This window comes from Asterias amurensis, chromosome 2 (genome assembly GCF_032118995.1).
Source record: "Asterias amurensis chromosome 2, ASM3211899v1".
Taxonomy (NCBI): Eukaryota; Metazoa; Echinodermata; class Asteroidea; order Forcipulatida; family Asteriidae; genus Asterias; species Asterias amurensis.
In genome coordinates, this window is record NC_092649.1 from 17,271,312 (window position 1) to 17,292,359 (window position 21,048).

At 38.7% G+C, this 21,048-nt stretch overlaps 3 protein-coding genes across 4 annotated transcripts in view; 2 read left to right on the plus strand and 1 right to left on the minus strand.

The window, feature by feature from the left end:
* The first annotated feature begins 890 nt into the window (after positions 1-890).
* LOC139949785 (uncharacterized) lies at positions 891-3,507 on the plus strand. Of its 2 annotated transcripts, none has more exons than XM_071948329.1 (3): positions 891-1,033; positions 1,579-1,790; positions 2,723-3,507. In XM_071948329.1, the coding sequence occupies exons 1-3, from the start codon at positions 934-936 to the stop codon at positions 3,230-3,232; spliced, it is 822 nt and encodes a 273-aa protein (XP_071804430.1). In that variant the 5' UTR covers positions 891-933; the 3' UTR covers positions 3,233-3,507. The 2 variants fall into 2 exon arrangements, with proteins under 2 accessions (XP_071804430.1, XP_071804438.1); XM_071948337.1 differs by having other exon boundaries at positions 1,582-1,790.
* LOC139949759 (solute carrier family 41 member 1-like) overlaps positions 1,679-21,048 on the minus strand; it is a 43,137-nt gene continuing 23,767 nt past the window's right edge. Inside the window, exon 11 of the transcript XR_011787570.1 lies at positions 1,679-1,761. The gene's annotated coding sequence lies outside the window, so the exon portion shown is untranslated. The remainder of the gene's footprint in view (positions 1,762-21,048) is intronic.
* Positions 9,077-19,814, plus strand: LOC139949777 (uncharacterized). The gene is made up of 3 exons (XM_071948318.1): positions 9,077-9,522; positions 16,034-16,257; positions 17,535-19,814. Exons 1-3 carry the CDS (start codon positions 9,116-9,118, stop codon positions 18,152-18,154), a joined length of 1,251 nt encoding a protein of 416 aa, XP_071804419.1. The 5' UTR covers positions 9,077-9,115; the 3' UTR covers positions 18,155-19,814.

The window sequence follows — 21,048 nt, forward strand, 5'->3', positions numbered from 1 at the left end:
TAGAATTTGAGGTCTTGAAACCAAGCATTTAAAAGCACACAACATTTAATGACAATTGTATTTTTTCTTTCATAGAGTATCTCGCAACTCCCACGACCAATCGAGCTCAAATTTTAACAGGTTTGTTATTTTATGCATACGTTGAGATACACCAAGTGAGAAGACCGGTCTTTGACAATTACTAATAGTGTTCAGTGGTTTTAAGGGCCAAGATAGGTCTACCACCCAGCATTGGTCAGTCTTTGTTCCATCGGCCTACACAAAACTAACCAAAAGTAATAAAGGCTAGATAATTCACACAAAAATAAAGTCACAGAGGCATATCTTCATCTCTCTGATTCCACCCCACTATTCGTTCGAAAACCCTCGTGATTTACACACTGTGAGAGGTATAGGATTATGGTTAGGATATGACTTCTAAGAAAATACAAGAGTTTGGAACAGTGATCAGAACATGGAGTGCAACCTTCCAACACGGAAAATGGCGGATACCAAATCAGAAACGAGATGTTGTTGATTTTAGTTTCCAATCACCCCAAACAACTCGCCAACAGGTATCAGTAACTAATCTTCTCATAAACCCTTCAAGGCTTTCAATGGTTTCACAATCTGTTTTCTTGGTAATTTACAGCCCCAGTGTTCTTTCGCAGTACTCGCACGCCCGCGATCAGTCAATGGGCACGGACCGCCTTCAGGCGGTGACTTCAAAGACTACGTTCGACCAATCAGCAACCGAGGACGGCACCTTATTTGGGGACTCATGAATGAATCAAATGGCCCGGCTGACCTGGTTGGGGTAGTTATAAAACCGGCCTCATGTCCTCAGCCTGCATCATTCACTCATTGAGTTTCTACATATCTACATCAGTCTTCCGCAATTTGCTCTTCTACTACCAGTTGCATTCGGGTCTTCTTATAACTTTAATCTGTATCATGGAGAGCACACGATCAGTCAAGTCTTGCGTTGTGAAAAGGAAAGCTGGTCATCTGATAGAAGACATCCTTGGCATCAAGACAGGAAATTCCAATACAGGTAATTCAGTTTAACCATGATTTTTAAACCCAAAGCGCCTAATTTATCAATTTATGAAAAGAAATTGAAGCCACGCAACACTTTAAGAGAAAGCAATGTGGGATTCTATTTTCACAGTTCTTGGCGATGGCAACATTGATTTTTAAAACAAATGAGGTAGTAATACATGTGATTTTCCAGCATGTATTAGATAACATTAATTAATTTGTGGCTGTACCAATAGGGGTCTATTTCTACCTCAATGGTTGTCGTAATCAAATGTGATCAAATGTTTTCTTTTTCGATAAAAACGTATGAACTTCCATTAAATCGGTAAGCTTTCAGACTACAAACCGTGATGTTTTTCCCTTTCATGCAGTAGATACAGGTTTTTAAAGACCCTTCTTAACTTTGCTAAAACTGGATTTTGACCATGGATCATATATGTAACGCTCGTTATTTACAAGAGTCAATTTCCCTGTTGTTTGTGTATATTTTTTCAAAATATGTGCTTATAAACCGCAAGACGATAACTTCATTAACAAAATCACCTTTATCCTTTTCAGCAGCTGAACAAGCCGCCGTCCACATCGTTAGTTGCCCCGCTGAGTCTACCGGGAGCGGCCCGCTCAGGAAACGCCGTCGCCGTGCCCGCACCATCTTCACTGAAGACCAGCGGCAACAGCTCGAAGTGTTCTTCACTGACGATCAGTACCCCGATATAACCAGCAGGGAAGTGCTTGCAGAATCTATCGGCATGTCAGAAGCAAGAGTGCAGGTAAAAATCATGTCTTTAATCTTTGCTTGCCGCCTCAGATTTAACAAATCTATAAATTCAAGATCTTATAAATTCCTTTTAACCTAACCAAGGAATTCTTCAGTGATACATTCAAGGCAAAAACGAACATTGTTGGCAAATAAAAGCAAACAAAAAAACTGTTTTAAAATTTGGGCTCACTACTGGTGTCGAAGTTGCAAGAAAAGGGAAAACACCCTTGTTAAACAAAATTGAGTTGTGAACTTTCAGGTGTCCGAGGAAGATTTGTGGGTTGGGTGAAAAATTCCCTTTTTCTCTGTTATACTGTACAAACATTACTTCAAAACTACACAGCTCCAGTGTTCTTTCAATTAAATGTCACTTGTAACCGAAGTGATTGATGCGCACCTGTGATTTTTGTTCTTCTTGCATAACATCATTACCCGTTCCCAAGCAACAAATCGCTAAAACAAAATTTGCTCGAAACCTATATTGTCTATTCTTAATTCCCAATCATGGCAGACGCGATGTGATCTGATTTTACAAATTATGGAGTTAACACCTTTGTACTTGTGGTTTTTCATTCCATGAAAACAAGCCTTAGCATTTCTGACAGTTTATTAGGGATCAAGGATTAAACAAGTCTGCCGCTTAAAGTGTTTAACTTTGGATTGGAATAATCGTTACTTAGAAAATGGTCGATTATCAGCAGAGGTTATAATGCCTTAAATCGATGGGAGACATTTAGCACATCTTGTTATCCCGTCGATATTCCTCGTCTGTGACACCTCTCACAGTTCAGCCAAATTGATTTTTCTCATTACCCTTTTAAAGAGATAAATCCATCTAATGTTCTACCTCACACCTCCGGCTAAATGGATTAGCTGCTGTAGTTATATATAGACGTAAATGTAAACATGCTTAATAAGTCTCTGTCTATTTTTGTCTACCAGGTTTGGTTCCAGAACCGCCGTGCTAGGACCCGTCGTCATGGGCGTCCTAACAGCACAGGGAAGCTGATCGATTCATCAAGCAGCGAGGATGGTGATGAATCAGCGGTAACGCCAACAACAACACCCAAACCAACCGAGACTGGTCACTTATCACCTTCAACCTCAGCATCCCCTGTTGGCTCCGATGATCTCACAACAGGCGTCAGCTCACCGAGTGCTACCTCTCCCTACTACGGGCTCCCCTACGAGCAGTACACCACGGTGCCGTCGTACAGCTACGGGTACTACGGGCTGAATTACGGCAGCAGTGCTCACCCACAGAGCCCTCCTTACGGGTACACAGTCGCTACAGTCCCCGGTCGCTACACATCGAGTTACGATGCAAAGTACCTTGGGCACGTTGCACCGATCTCGGTGTTTGATCCTTCGTCGTACTTTCCCCAGTCCCATGCCCAGTCTACACCCATTAAGTACTCCTCGACCGATGGTCTGTTAGCAATAGCAAAATAACTGATGCCTGAACAACAACGAACTTTAAATCTGAAATTTTCATCTTGCAATAGTAACTTATCAATCTACTCATTATATGTATCCCTCAGTGAAGTCCCCACTCCAAAGAATCTTCAAACATTTTCACGAAGAGTTTGTTTCAACAAATACTTTTTTAACTACATATTAATTGAGGATCAAACATTTTCTAATTTTTGAAGAAGTTGTATGTAAATTGAGACATGATTTGTACAAAATGTTGTTTTTTAGATTGGTTAACCGCCCTTGAGGTATTTTCAAAGCAGCTTGCTTAATAATTTGATTTTTTTCTTAAATTTGTTCAACTGTAACGTTGTTTGTTTATCATAGAGAGTTATTAAAATATTTAAAGGCAAATCAATGGACGTTGTATATATATTTGTTTGTCTGTTTCCTCAATAATTATTGCGCACATCTAAGGACATTTCATTTTTTTTAAAGACTGTTGTATCTACACTGGGGCAGTTAATAAATGTTTTGATATTAAAACGTAATGGATGAATACATTTATTGAAACTACATGCACATGAAATATGTGGCCGACTCGATGCTCATAGATTAGGTGATAGCTTATGCCATTGCAAGTTCGTACCTTGGCCATGACGTTGAAATTATAACTTTAAACAGATAAAATAGCCCAGCACCCAAGTTTGTTGTAGCGCCCTCTATACCACAGTATGACAACACTTTTGGGAATCGCGCAGTCTGCCCCACAAAGCAAACTAATAAGAGTTTAACATTGAAATGTATTCGAATCGATTGAAGCAACCTGTAGATGATTTGACCGTAGTTTCAATTTATTATAGTGAATTTCAATGTAAAACAGTTATGTTATAACTGGTCTGCCCTATCCAAATTGTTATAGGCCTATCTCAACATCACTTTATATCGGCACTGAATAAGGCAAACATGCCCAGAATAGAAATACATGTACATCATAATTATTGCAATGAATAAGAGTGAGTTACTAAGCAAACGACCCGAGTATTACATTTGAAAACAAACCAAAGTGAGTAAACGGGTACTGTTATGTAACAGTCGCTGTGCTGACGAAGGGTTGTGACGTTTTTTTGGTGTGGACGGTAGGGGCATCCCCATAACTTGATCAGCATCCGCATAAAGTTGTAAGATAAATACAATCATACAAGATAAGCACAAGCAAAAATGTGTTGATCATTTCCGCAAATGAATAATAATACAATATATTGAACTATGTTTCCTGGAAATAGGAAGCTTATGATTATAGATCATACAAACTTCAACTAGTTTTGTGTACACTTAAAACATGAAAGTGTGACAAGTATGGTCAGTGCTTATTAGTCAAATATTCACATGGTGTTTACCGCAGACCTCTACCTTCAAAGTTTCTTGGCGATGGCAAAAGGGATTTTGAAAACAATTGAGGTAATAATACAGGATTGGGAATTATAAGTGAGAACTGACACAATATTAAAGGCAGTGGACACTATTGGTAATTACTCAAAATATTTATTAGCATAAAACCTTTCTTGGTGACGAGTAACGGGGAGAGGTTGATGGTATAAAACATTGTGAGAAACGGCTCTCTCTGAAGTGCCATAGTTTTCGAGAAAGAAGTAAATTTCCACGAATTTGATTCCGAGACCTCAGATTTAGAACTTGAGCTCTCGAAATCAACCATCTAAACGCACAAAACTTCGTGTGATAAGGGTGTTTTTTTCTTTCATTATTATCTCGCAAGTTTTCACAGGTTTGTTATTTTATGCATATGTTGAGATACACCAACTGTAAAGGCTAGACTTTGACAATTACCAATAGTGTCCACTGCCTTTAAGTGAACCATACAATCTCATTGTCAGTGAATGGTGTTTCGGGTTTTCCCCCGAAATTTGGGGAATAGGCCTACTGAATCCCAAGATCCCACAACCAAGATTATTTGCACCGTCAAGGTTAGAGCTGATCTACAGGTAAACCAAAATACGGATTTGATAAAACATCAGCCAGAACTACTGTTGTATATTAACACAAATTATTCCCATTCGTGGTGTAAAAGCTATCAAAGAAATTTATATTTTATCTGTCAGGGTGAAACGCATTTCCAAAATATAATGCACTCGCTTTTAAAACCTTGGGTCAGAATTGAGCCGAATTCTGGGTCATGGGGCCTGACCTCATTTGGGTCAATCCTGGCCAGTAATGGGTCAAACTGACGCAACACAAAATAAAAAATTCCCTTCTTTAAACCCGGTTTGCTTGGTCGGCCTGACCACGAAACGGGTCGGGCCCCTGATCCGGAATGACCCAGAATCCGGGTCAACGCCGACCCCCTCCCCTTAGTTTTGTGTCACAGTCAACAGAACAAAAAAAGGTAAAACGCATGATGTTGGTTGGGTTGTCATCATGTAAAAATAAAGGTTGTGACTCTATTAATTTATAAATGAGTAAGAATTTTGTCAGCATTTTTGGATTGTGATTTCCCGCGTGCTTTCACAAAGAAACTATTTTGATAAATATCAGCACACTGGATGGGTCATCAAAATAAGCAATGAAACTCCGTGTTTGCTTTTCTATGCAAACCAAACTGAAATAGTTATAAAAGTAATAAAAATGTACTTCCAGTGAGTCAAACACAATAAAGGAATTTGTTCTGTGTGATCATTAAATGGTGTATGACGATGCTTTTGTATTCTCTCTCTTCCTCGTATTATCAATACTATTATTTGAGAAAACATTGCAGAAGTCACCCACGGTTGGAACACAAAACAAGAGAGGAGGAAATTTGACGAGGCTCGTGCGACAGGAAAGGTGATTTTGACAGCGTTGAATCATGCTTTGTTTTAGAATACCTCATGGGAATACCCCACGATATTCGTATTTAGAGCTCACCTGCTTTCCTGTAATAATATGGTTAATGTTTTCTCTTCAATTGTCTCGGTCATTTTGATAGGTCGTGACCAAGCGGTTTTATTGATCCGGCTCAAGTTCTGTGTCACTATGGACATCGAACATTTTGCGATTTATGCTCCAATTGCACATTATTCGTGCAAATATTTACGAGTGTCCCCAAATCGCCGCATTACGTAATTTGTTAACGATTTGGAGCCCGCATATTGTGCGTAAATTTTCGGACAAAGTCGTGAATATTTCGTATAAAAAATTATGGTTTTCCCCGGCCAATTTCCACTTCAATTTTGTTTCGTGCGCACATTTTAAATTTTTTTCTCATTCAGATTCGTTTCGGTTATTCTATTTCATTAAGGCATTCAAGTTTACGTTTTTAAGTTTTTTAATTATTAGCAAGCTGCTTTGAAAATACCTCAAGGGTGGTGAACCACTTGAATGTTTTTGTAAAAAAACAACATGTTGTACCAATCATGTCTCAATTTACATTAAGCTTCTTCAAAAATGAGAAAATGTTTGATCCTCAATTAAAGGCAGTGGACACTATTATTGGTAATTACTTAAAATAATTATTTGCATAAAACCTTACTTGGTGAGTAATTGGGAGAGGTTGATAGTATAAAACATTGTGAGAAACGGCTCCCTCTCGAGAAAGAAGGTCTCGAGAAAGAAGTAATTTTCCACGAATTTGATTTCGAGACCTCAAATTTAGAACTTGATGAGGTCTCGAAATCAACAATCTGAACGCACACAACTTCGTGTGACAAGGGTGTTTATTCTTTCATTATTATCTCGCAACTTCGACGACCAATTGAGCTCAAATTTTTTACAGGTTTGTTATTTTATGCATATGATGAGATACACCAAGAGCGAAGACTGGTCTTTGACAATAACCAATAGTGTCCAGTGCCTTTAAGGTGTAACTAAAAAAGTATTTGTTGAAACAAACTCTTCGTGAAAATGTTTGAAGATTCTTTGGAGTGGGGACATCACTGAGGGATACAAAATGAGTAGATTGATAAGTTACTATTGCAAGATGGTAATTTCAGATTTAAAGTTCGTTGTTGTTCAGGCATCAGTTATGAGCTATTGCTAACAGACCATCGGTCGAGGAGTACTTAATGGGTGTAGACTGGGCATGGGACTGGGGAAAGTACGACGAGGGATCAAACACCGAGATCGGTGCAACGTGCCCAAGGTACTTTGCATCGTAACTCGATGTGTAGCGACCGGGGACTGTAGCGACTGTGTACCCGTAAGGAGGGCTCTGTGGGTTGAGGGTTTTTAGTCCATTTTAGGGTTTTTGTTTTTACATTGTTGTCCCTAATTCCTCCTATTGCTACACGTTGTTTTGTTGTGGGTGCAGTTTTTTTCTCATTTCGTCTTCTTTCAATAATCTGGATTTGCTTGTGTTTTAATGATTTCTTGTATGATTTTTAAATGTTTCAGTGCAATCTCCTTTTTATGTTGTATAATTATATTGTTATCGTTGGCAGGGGTCTGGTTTGAAAAATCTTTTGATGGCAGTTTTTATACATGTTTTAACATTGACAGCCCCTGTACAACCTGTAGCTATTGTGTAAGTCTCAAGATTTCAAAAAAAAAAAAAAAAAAAAAAAAAAAAAAGACTACACTTTGACCATTCTATTCCCTTTACACGCCGACAACGATACTGCAAATCGAGTGGACATTACGTAAATTGTATAACCGAGTTTTGACCCTGCGTATAAAATGCCACAATTAGAAACGACAGAATGCAAAAAGCCTTGGCGTGTTTCCCCCAAACTGCCCTCCACATGCAGCTATATAGGTCATTAGTCTCATTATAGATTGACAAGATAACACACATCGATGATACACAAAACACACGGAAACAACAGTGACATCTACACTCTTGAAACAGATCATGATGACAGGTGTTGGAACAGGTGTTTGGAAATATTTCCTCAAATAATTAATACCATGTAGGCCTTAGCAACATTGTTACTGATGGGGAAGTTTATGAAATTGTATTCCATTCTTGTGTACAGAGGAAAACTTCCATCGTAAATACAAGGGTTCAACTTTGATAGCCTATAATTTTCTGCAAATGTTATTTCATTGTAAAAACCTTTCAGACTAATTTATTACTTTTTATTTGCTCCTTCAATATATTTGTCTTTTGGCGAGATTCTTTCTGTGTTTTTTTTGTCCGAATTCAAACAAAATAAAATCATAACCCTGCTGTTATGCTGATTATTATGTTGTCATGCCCACGAAATAACTGTCTAAAAATGATTTATATTGCACAAATCAATATTAAAACAAGCGCATAACAATCGTGAAAATATTTAAATAGAAAACAAGAAAAATTACAAAGATAAAAGCTGAAAACAACATCACTCGCAAAAGAGCACATTATAATCAAGTGGTGAAAAGCTAAGAATCACCACAATCCATAAAGTATTAGCCACGCCCCCTTACAGGACCAAACACAAAATCAAGTTAAACATGTTTCGCCAATATCGTTATTGAACATGTACATACAAATAATATGTACAGTTTTTGCACACTATTTTGTTGATATTAGTCTATTCAATCAATATGTTGGAACTTTAAAAAAATTTGTCCATATTTTGACCCCGTGTGTTTTCACGGTCGTGAACCTGTTTTGGTTAAACTTTATATTTTTGTTTACCACTGTCCACGATTGCAACGGCCGCAACAACGCACTCGAATACTACCTTTGGTGATAAACTTCCTTTTCGGGGTTTCACCTACTCGCAATCCACCATACATAAACACAATATAGCGGTTCCAAGAAGCACCAAGTTAAACGCAATGTGTGTTCATGACTCAAGCGGAACCATTATGAAAACCCGGAAGTATTCTTTGTCACTGCAACGGCATAGATATAAGGACATAAATATAAGTGCCACTACGAGTTGATGTTAGCGAGAGGTAAAGGTTTGTGAATGAAACTATCTGTAAACATAAAGAAATGCAATGTTATCGGGACTGCATGGTGGTGTAACTTATAATATGTGCGGACATTACCAGTCGAACTCTTGCGGGTGCGTAAATTTGGAAAGCTGTGTAAAACACCGAGTATCTCCACGTGCCACGCCAAGACTATTTAAAATGTCAGAACTATTAACGGCAGTTAAGAAAGGTGAGCACAAGTACGTCCGCAAGGTGTTCTCTACGTTACCAGATGATGAGGTTGCTCAGCTCCTTGCGTACAGGGCACCCCAGACTAAGGAGACGCTCCTGTTTTGTGCGTGCGTCACCGGGAACTACGAGATGGTGCGGTTGCTGCTGTGGAAGGGACGGGGCGTTTGTGGTCTTTATACGGCGTGGGGTGCGGGTCCGCTTCACGCTGCTTCGGAGAGGGGCCACGAGCTGGTAGTCAGGTATGCACTGATATGAAGTTCTAGTTTCATTATTTAACTTTCTGTTTTTCAACTTACTAGAGATCACTGGAGAGATGTTAATATTATTAATAATATTTCGAGTCATAATATAGATTTTTAGAGCAAGAGATAATTTCACCCACAAATTTGAAACTTAGAAATGTTTCAGGCAAAGAACCTTTCTCAACATCCGTTTTATACGGCAAGGGTGTCTTATAAGGGTGTTTTTCTTTCATTATTTTCTTGCAATTTCCGATGATGACCACTCGAGCCCAACTTCAATACTACAGATTTGTTGTTTTGTGCATGCTGCCTGGAAAACAGTGAGAATACTTGTCTTTGACAATATATTACCAAAAAGGTAATACGATTGGCTGTTATTTTCCCGCTGCTTTCTGGATCCTTTCCTTAATCCCTTTCCCCCTCTCTTTTTCTATAAATGGATATGTATTTGTTTGTACTTGTTTTATGCCTCTGAAGAAGGTCCGGATTGGATCGAAAGCCGGGCCATCTACCCTATACATTAAATATATTACCAAAAGTATAGACGATGTGACCTGTGACATCACATGTTTACAAAAGAGCCACAGTGCCTGGACTTCCTGCAGGCATGATTTGTACATAGCCTAATGGAAGAAATAATAAAATCTTATATTTTATAGAGATTGCTCTGTCTACTTCTTTTGATATGATGAAAGGGGGCACATCTGAAAACTTGTCCAGATTTTACTTTCATAATTCTTGGATTTTGTGTGGAAATTATGACACAAAACGTCAACTTTCCCATAGGACCTGTGTAGTATAGTATTGTGCCTGCCAGGATACTGAAAGAATGTACAAGGTCACACTTACTGTAAACAAAGTTCACATGGTCTACACCCTGCCTTGAATGTCGGAAGTTCAAAAATACTATACGCGTGGAGTAAATCATGGTAGAACTCTACCTTCACGCCTAACATGACAATGCGGTTTCCGCCTATTGACAGGTGTAAGCAAAATTGACATTGCGGTATGACACCATAACTAGGGGTTTCCCCTTTACGGGTCCTTTTGGAATGGCAAAGTGCACATTCCATTGTTGGTGCATGGGGGTACGTGCAATATACAGCATACACTTTGGCTATACACGTCGTATGAGCGTATTTACTTGTAGCCTTTTGTCAATGCCTTCGTGGCTTGAGCTTCGTAGAGCAGCTGTCCTAAGCGACTGGAATGGGAGACCACATGGCTTCTTTGACAACGTTGGAAGGCTCAATCAGCGATCAGCCGGGATGTCACCGTCAACGGAAAGCCCCCTTGTTGAGTTTGGTTTTAAACAGTACCAGTATTATCTCGCTAATTAGAAACGCTAACAAATGTACATACATATACATACATATCGGGCATTTGTATAGCGCTACTAAGTCTAGAACGCAGCGCATTAGGGTACAGAGAATGTTTGATACACTTCTTAAATGTTCGAAGAGAGTCAGATTTCCTGATTGAGGTGGAGAGTGCATTCTAGGTGTGTGGAGAAGTTTGATTGAGTTATTCAGGTACCATAAGGCGAGTATAGCGGCCAGGCCGATGGGGGAGACAGGCAAGAGGATAAAAAGCCAGGTGCTGTGTTGTGGAGGCACTTGTACACATAAACCAAGACCTTTAAGTGTACTTGCAGATCCCTTCGTGTTTCCCAATCATCATATTATTATAAGCGAGACAGGTGACACAAACATGTCTGTCAATATAAATTGGGAGAAAACAGGAAAGAAACAAAACACTCCAAGAGGCAAAGACGTTGTGTACAGGAACATGAGTAATTGAGTACAAATGGGGTGAATTACAGTTTAGTTTCTTTCCTTAAAAAAAAACATCAAAGAAAACCCGAAACCTTCCGGAAGTGGAAGTGCAACGATCATTATACAAAATGGTTTCGACCAAGTAGTTGTTTCCGCGTGAGTTTATTGTCCGCTGTTTTTCATTGTATGGCAACTTTGTAATCAATATCATAAAGAAACACCGCGTTTACTCAGAACTAGGTCAATGTCATTGTCATTTTCACTTAATGAACAACAAATATTTAAACTTTGAATAAATCTTTTCAAAATTAAGTGCTGCAATAATAATGTGTCACGTGTAGACGATAAGGCCTACATGCAATTATTCTGACCACCGCCTTTACATGACTTGAGTAAGTTTGGAACAAGTGGAGACAGGTTCTGTATATAGCTGTGGTTTTCAACATCAGAGCTATTCTTACAAAACCAATATCATGTTTTCTTCGATTTAAGGATTCTCAGCTGAAATCACAAAAGTTGATTTGGACATTATAACTATTCCAGCTAGAACACGATGTGTGTAATGCTTGGGGTTGGCTCAATGTCAAATGAACATTTCGTATTGAGCATTCCATCACGGTATCATGCACACCCGGATACGGATTTACTATAATACACAGAGAAAATTCACATTGATGAACACAATATGGCGTAACTTCATTCGAACTGATCCCCTCCCCCTCCCAGCACTCTGTATAAAGGACATATTTATTTCAACGAGATTCATCTGGTACTGCCTTATGGTAAAATACATTTGTACAAAACTTAAAATTTATAGTAATATAGTTGAATTTAATGGTTCGGTGATCTTATGGTAGTTCCGTGTTGAACTTAAACTGTGTCAGGTACGGGGTGTTTCTAGGAAAACAAAACTTCCTTTAAACTCATTGTCACCATCTCCCCCTCACATGGACCGGATCGTCCCAATGTCATGCGTGACAGCTATTAGAGGAAGGAACCGCGTCCACAAACGGTTGAGTTTTCAAATTTGGTTTAGGTTTCAATGCTGATTTTGTTATACCATTCCGGAAAGAAAAACAATGAAATTCTACAAGCCATTTTGGGGTATGGTGAACCATGGAGAAAGAAAAATGTATTTTACTGTATATAGTGTAACACTTTTTAGGTTTAGGCAAATTGTAGATTCATAGGCCCTTTTCGAAACACGGCTCTGGTTTTGGATTCAGCTCCAGGCTCCGTCCTCTCGTCTGAAGCCCTGAGCACGTAGGCCTACGTATAAACACGTGCAATTGTCAAAACAACCGCGGGGCCAGGCTATCCTGAGCCAAGTCTGGAGCCGAGGCCGTGGTTTCGAAAATGGTCACAGTGTCCACAGAAGAGACGATCCAGACTAAAAAAGAAATGACCCCCAAACGAAAAATGGTAGAGCCACCTTTTTTGCGGTGTAAACATTTAGACAAGGTAACACAACGAACTGAATTGGGTTTAATTTGGGTGTTTTTTGATAGGCCTAAATCAAAATATAAAAAACGCAATTTGTTCCGGCACGAAGCTTCTATGGATGATCGATAACTAGCATCGCCATTATGTTTAAAAATAAAAAAGTCTTAAAAATGTTACAAATAGCTCATAACTTCCCAATTACATCATCAACCCATAGAGTAAAGACTCCATGATCAGACCTAGCACAACATCTGAAACGAACGTGAACAAACTCAAAGATTTTGAAACACCATTTCATTGGGCGATGATGTCTTCCCCCTCCCCGAGGATGTAGAGACTCGGCATGTTTACATCCCGTTCCTTGTTCCTGTTGTCAACGAGCCAGTGCACACAGATACAGGGGGTGAAGGGGTCGTAGGGGGAAACACCGAAATCACCCGTTCATTCATGTGTATATAGGCCTATAAATATTGGATGCGACTGTGTGTGGCACAGTGTGAACGATTATTGTTACAGTCACTGAAAAAAACAGATTTGTCACAAAAAGCTTGCTGATGACGAATCATTTTTTTCAATGGCCCCCACTCTAATAGCCTTCCTGAATGTGAGCAATAAGTGCCGGGGTAAAGTTAAGAAAAACCCCCAAACATACTCCCCCTGAATAAGCCATTTGTGGTCTGAATATGGAATTATGAACCTGCAATGTCCAAAAATAGCAGGTTTAATGAGTTGAAAATCAAGCGTTTTAACACCGGGGAACCTTGGTTATGGTTATAGGACAAGGTTTAGCAAGGTTTATATATTGTACACAGATCTCGGGAAAGTCGAGTATTCAGTGCTAAACACACATCGGTGATGGGTAAAAACAAAAACGAATATTCTTCATACCCATGCAAATCTACATCTATTGAAAAGGTTTATAAAGGAACAATTTTAGAAACTGGACAGCCTGTGTTATAAACGTAATTTTTCCTCATATAGTGAAAACAAGGCTAACCAGCTGTGGCTGGCCACCCTGAAATTATCATCACAGCATGGGCGATCTATCAAGCTTTACCCCTAAGTTTACCTCTATTTATGTTTCGTTTAAGTTGAATGACATTAAGGTTGACTGCCGCCCTGGATCATCAGGATCCGTGTCTTAATAACTTTATGGCCTCCGTGGGCATGTGGAGTTGAAGAGTTTGACTATATATTCGAGGTCCGGGGTTGAAGCCCCCCCCCCGTGTAGAGTTAACCCGGATCTGGGTTTCAAAGGGACTGTTTGACCCAGATGTTCAGTTTTTATAGGTTTCCCAGTCAATTAAAAAAAAAACAAAAAAACAATCCATTCATTTTAGCACCCGGCTCATCCAGTCTGGTTTGAAAATGAATGTTCCGCAGTGATCGGCATTCAATAGTCAAAAGGAGTAGTTCAATTTCACAGTTTAGCATTCACTGTTCAAATAAGGTCAGTCCATTTCATCAGGCCGCAAGAATTATTCAAATTTGCAAAAGCGCGCAGCAAGAGCTGGTCAACCATTCAATTTTTATAAAGATAGTGTAGAAATTAGTTCATCAATTTATGACACTTTCGAAACCACGGCTACGGCTCTAGATTCGATTCGGTTCAGGCTAGCTTGGCCCCGCGGTTGTTTCGACAGACGGTTGCGTGTGCTTTGCGTAGAGCTCTGGGCTTCAGACGAGAACGGAGCCCGATGAAGCCGAATCCAAAGCCGACAGTGGTGGATACACTATTTTAAATGCACTGGATTCAAGCCCCAAACTCTGGTACTGACAGCACCAGAGCTTGGGTCCGACACATAAAACACTCGGCCATGACACGACACAATTTCATTTCATTATATTCCATTATTATTATCCCCCAATAGCTTTCTCCTCAATTGTAACCCCCAGGGCACAATCAATGGGGGAAAACACCCGATTGCGGAATTCCTCGCCTGAACAATGTGTTCGTCCTTGAATTCCTCAAATACAAAAGTATCGTGTATTCACGAATTCTCTGAACGTTTCCCCACTTTTATTCTTACATTCAGCTATCATTCATCCGGTTCCCAGTAGGCTTTTCATTCGAGATGAAAAGAAATCAAACACTGGTGTGTGACAACAATAATTCATTGTCAAACAATATTGAGAACGTGCAAAATTTACAGGTCGACCTTGTTTGTTAACTGAGAGAAACTTAGATGAACATCCTAAACATTATAACATTGACGAACTGTTAGCCACTCATGCTGAAGTTATTTATGTTTTTTAGCAGAAAGAGGGCCTGAAATACGCTCGATGAAAACAAGAAAAGCAATAAATGTGACTAAAGTCAAGAGCAATTATTCTTATCTATCAAACTTATGATTTGAAATGTTTTCCTTCGTTTGTAATGTACCAATAAAAAAACCATAGTGAGAGATGGGCAATTTATGTTCAGAAGAAACTACATAAACTCGTAATTTTGTCTCAACATGGAACAATGACAGCACATAAAGTCAGCACAAAGGTTTCAAACTTTATTCTGATCTGCTGACTGCTCAGAGAATATTTGAAACGATCTCAAAGCTAATGCAGCAGCAGTACCAACACAATAAGGCATTTAATAATTTGGAAGTGTCGTGGCCGAGTGGTTAAGAGCACCGAATTCAAACTCTGGTGTTTCTGATCAGCAGAGTGTGGGTTCGAATCCCCAGCTGTGACACTGTGTCCTTGAGCAAGACACTTAACCATTGCTTCGTCCTTCGGATGGGATGTAAAGCCGTTGGTCCCATGTGTTGTGTAACGCATGTAAAAGAACCCAGTGTACTTATCGAAAAGAGAAGGGGTTCGCCCCGGTGTTCCTGGTTGTGGCTGCTTAAATGCGCCGTAGCACCTTGTAAACCCTTATAAGGTGCTAACTAATTGGGTCTCAGAATTCATCACTGCAATAACCTATCTTTCTGAAAGTTTGTATATACTCAGCGCCTTGAGTACCTTGTTTGGTAGATACGTGCGCTATATAAGACTTCGATATTATTATTATTAGTAGAAGGTTAATCCCTTATGGCGACTCGTTGTAAACTTGAAAATGTTCGGTCTGTAAGTTGCCAAGTTCTTATCTCGGTGGTCTAGTTGCTTAGACGCTGCTCTATAATGGCAAAGGTCTTGGGTTCGAATCCCACCCGAGTGATATGCCTGTGATTTGTTTTACAGAGCTCGGGAAAGTGTTTACAGTGCTAACACACATCGGTGTATATGGGTAAATAAGGAATTAGTACTTTGATAAACCGAGTAATAATTCTTGGTTCTCCTGTACGTTACAGACTTCTCCTGAAGCACGGTGCTGAAATCAACGTACAGACAAGCTACGGAGACACACCTCTCCATCTAGCAGCGCACAGAGGGCACTACGGTGCCGTAAGGTGTCTGGTGGAAGGAGGATGTAAACTGGACATCAAGAACTCAAAGAGGAAGACGGCTCTTGATGACGCAGAGTCAGCCAGACACCACAGGATTGTACAGTACCTACAGAATGTCATGCGACTAGGTGAGTGTCATTAGCAGGCATGACTATTTGATCCTTTGAAAAAAGTAGGAGTTTGAGGTATGGCGGACACAGTAATAATAATAATAATAATAATAATAATAATAATAATAATAATAATAATAATAACAATAACAATACACAAAACATTTATATAGCGCCAAATCCATTAAAAATGCTCCCAGGCGCTTTACAACAACACAAATTTAAACCACAAAAACAAAAACAAAATTATAAGGTCCAAAATTAAAAATCCATAAAGTATGATCATAAAACAATGATCAGTATACTATAACACAGGTTTGGGTAAATCTGATCATAGAGAAAGGACCTATATGTGATCTAATCATCATATCCACCAAAACCAAACAGTGCAACCCCAGAGTGACCATCGTGTTTTCAAAAAGGCTTAAAGTACATGTAAACCAACATGTATTTTATTGAATAACAGGGCAAAGTCTAACTTAAATACACATGAACACATGGTGTGGGTTGTAATGGAAGTCCGGGCTATTATATCACAGTTTTTCTGATTTTTGTCAAGAGCAAAACAAATCGGAAATCAGACTTACGTATAGGAAGAATATCATACCTGTATTAGTCCAATCACACTTCTTGTGGATATCGGGGAAATGACTGAGCTACGATGATTAAACAGGATTCTAAATTTCGATGAATACATTATCAGAGTTTCAATCTGAAAGCTCAAGGACTAACAAGTTCAAATTCTCTAGATAAGTTATTCCGTATGAAATGCTGGAAATACTGACAAGGTCGAGTGAATAGCATTTGAACAAAAATCCAAATCACCGATGCTTATTTCTATGATAGCAATCGAAATAAGCCTTTAAAGTGTACAAGAATCAATGCACAAACGTAAACCTTTGTTCAGTAAATCTTTGAATCTTTGTTTCAGCCACCGATATGGATGAAGTAAATATCATATGGTTGGTTTCATGAAAAATAATAGGATTGGAAAGAATTCACTCTTTCACAAAATAAATGAAAACATGATCAGCAGCATCTAATACAGTGATGGATTTTCCCGCTATTTTCATAAATTTCATAGAGCTCTGTTTAAGCACAAAATGTACCTAAGCCCAAAACAATTATGCTTACTAGATTGAAGTAACCAACCCAAATACTATATTTTATGTACCATTTGTAACTAGTATCCTGCTCATTTTTGGTTAGTGGGAATCTAATAAGCAACATTTGTGAAATGTGTGAAACTGGGAGAGATTTTATGGTACATTGACTCTACTTCATTCTCATTACAGATGTGGAACGTGCAAAGGATTCTGGACAGACTTACACACAAAACAAAATGGCCGACGCCATAGAGGATGATCTTATGAAAACGCAGCCGATGGCCAATTTCCCATCACAGCAGAGACTTGATCGCTCGATATCATGGGATTGTACTTCAAATAGTAGTGCAAACAGTAGCTGGAATGTTGAGGACGACAAATATTCATCGTACGACAGTACGGACTCTGAGTGGACAACCAACGACTTGAGCACGGGGAGTATCGAGTCTTTATCCCGATGTGCGATGAGCCAGGGTCTGGATCAAATCCCGGAGTCCCGGGACTTTGAGATTCACCGACAGGGTGGTGCTTTCCCCCGTGCAACGAGTCCGGTGGTTGAGCATCGAACACGGGGACGGAGTTCAAGCGACACCACCGATTCGAGGGTGAAGTATCTTGAGAGTTTAGTAAAGGGTCTCCAGCGTGGATTGATTGAAACACAAGACGAGTTGAAGAAGACAAAGAACGAACTACAGCACACCAAGACTACCCAGTGGTCACCAGGACAGTTGACGGTTGACCAACCTTCAGATGACACTGCCACGTTGCTTTTAAAACTACGTAAAAGGTTGCCAAGCCAACCCAATTAAATTTCTATGCAATCATCTATTACACATTTTTTATAGTTTGTTATAAACTGTTGGACAAACAAAACATTGACTACAGCGGGATTTGAACATGCGACCTCAAAGTTAACATACACATTTCGGAGGTTGCAGGTTCAAATCCCGCTCCAGTCAATGAGCTCTGAGCTAGCTATTTAGCACCAAGTTGGCGGTCTCCCAGTTTTCTAATCTTAACCTTTTAAATGAAGATTGATTTACATATAGAAGTAATTATGCACTATTTTTTTTTACACAACAGGTACATATTATTCGCAATAAGGCATACGCTTATAAACATACAAGATATAATGCACAGATGCCCTGTGTGACAGTTTCGACAATATGTTATAGTAAACTAAAAAGAAAAGGAAATTAATATAGTGGATTATATTAAGACATCGCCTTACCAGTACTTAAGACTTACTATAGAAAGGTGACAAGTAATGGCTAAATTAAGTACTTACTTAAATTTAAAACAATTTGAAAATTTGTGTTGTTATTATACTAGTCTTTCTTGTCGTTCTGTTCAACAGTTTATTATAATCTTATGTTTGTTTGTTTTTATTTGTACTAAAGAAGATTTACAAATAGGGTACAAACGTATGTAATCAATTGGGCCATATATGTTATAAAAGCAAATGTCAAGACCAAATCTGTTAAAAGAGCCATTTCGTTTTGCGAGTGCCACATTTTTTTCAATATTGAACATGGATGATGGTCTAACCAACTCATCCATCGTTGTACCTTGTCTCGATTTCTTGCTAGATTTGTTTCATACGCTCTTTATATATATTTATATATATGTGTGCAAATAAAGCTAATAAAATGTTAACAACTCTCGCTTTTGGTATAAAAAAGCTGTCAGACAACCTTCTCCGTGAGAAGTGCTAAGTTGAGGATATTTCTCTCTTTATATTTCTGTTTCTCCTTCTGCGGAGACACGTCTTGTTTTGGGGCAATGATCCTTTAAACTAGAAAGTCCCCAACCGCGCACCATCCTTCCAAGATGGCTGCTTTATGCAAAGTACAGTATTTTATTTGTACATGAGGAGGGTGATTGATTTAAGGGAGGCCGGTGTACTTCTCTGTCCGCCTCTGATCGACAAAGTACTGGGTCATAGATTACAAACATTATTCTATTTTTATATTTTAAATGGAAAATTCAAAACGTTGTAATACATTAATCACAGTGAAGAAGTAAATACTACTTTTTTTAACAGAGCTGTTAAATTTATATTGCATTGTTATCATTACCACATTATAATAAGTCAACTCTTTTATGCAAATAACGGTTATATTTACACAATACGGTTCTTCATTTTTGTTGCCAACTACTTTCTGCTGTAAAACTATGCAATGTGTACAATTACAAACTGTTATGACATGATATCACAGCCATTGTCTATCTCAAATGGGCGACCAGGCAGTCTAATCTTCGAATTCACAGTTCGGACACGGTATAGGCTTCTGGGCTCGGTGAGTGGCTTGCGGGCTTGGGTTTCGTCATTAAAGCAATGGCATGAGCCAATATTTGTAATATTTAAACAATGGTCTGTATACAGTTTTTAATTCAGTTGAATAAATTTATTTTTTACAATAAACTGTCTGTCTCACCAGATTGTCCAATTTTGTTGCTGCTCTATTAGGGGGGGGGGGGGGTCAAGAATAACTCTGTTGGAATAAATAAGCTTCATTCAATTGCAGCTTTTAAATCCACAAACTCTTTATTTGTTTCCGAGATCAAACAAGTAAACAGGATATTTAAAATTTGGCCGAGAATTGTGGCCGAATAGACCTAAAGATCCATTTAAACTGTGTTTCCCGATGAAGAAATATAGAAATCCACCAACAATAAATTAATCTTAATTACAGAAAGTAGTAAATTAATAAAAAAGCGACCAGATTAGCTATTTCGAAAAAATACACACACAAAAAATAAAAAAAATAAAATATAAAATCAAAAATAATACTGTACTCCAAATGCTGTTTGGCTGATGCACGTACAAAACACAATTGTATGCATTTTTTTAGCTTTGAAAAGTTTTTTAGTGTTAATTCTATTTTAAGCTCTTAACGTGTATACAAAACCATATCGGCATGTCTTGAAAGAAAGTGTTGACCCAAGTTTCTTTTTTCATTTCACGAATTTCTGAAATGTCTCCCAAATAGTGTTCTGTCGTGATTTTATGATCATCATGATGCATAGTTCCCTTTCAAAGGTATGGTCAGTGGTTTCTGAAACTGTCTTTCGACGTCACGCTGATTTGTTGGCAAGCTTATCAAGATGCATGAATCGTTTCTAAGACGGGACAATTAAGCAAAACCATTTTGAAGGGAATTATTTAAAAAAAAAAACAGTTTACACTACCATCAGCTGCAGTGCTTCTCTCACCAAGTAAGTGTTTAACTTTTGGTAGTTAATTTGTGGAGTAGTAACCAACCAATGACTCTACCTTTAAGCAAGGGTGTCACCCTTTGTATCATGAATTGTCTGCATTCATTGAATGTTGTTTTAGTATTCCTTCCAGTGCATCATTTTGAAAGGATACTTTTCGAGATCATTCCCATTGAACATCTGACGTCATCATCTCCCATATAGATTGTGTTGTGACTGTCAGACCAGAAATAGCGAGCAAAGGGGAAGCCCCATTAGAACACTGATTTCCCTATACCAAACTAACATTCAGAATTCCAATTTAGATTGAGTTTATGGAGGAAGAAACCTCCATGGTTTGTTACACCAGTCATAGCTCTATGGTTATACAGTATCAACAGTATGATTTAAATTGTCACACATCGATGCATGTACACTTTTTAGCCCCCCCCCCCCTTTTCTGGGGTGGGGGGGGGGGCAATGGCCACATCAGGACCCAATCTCA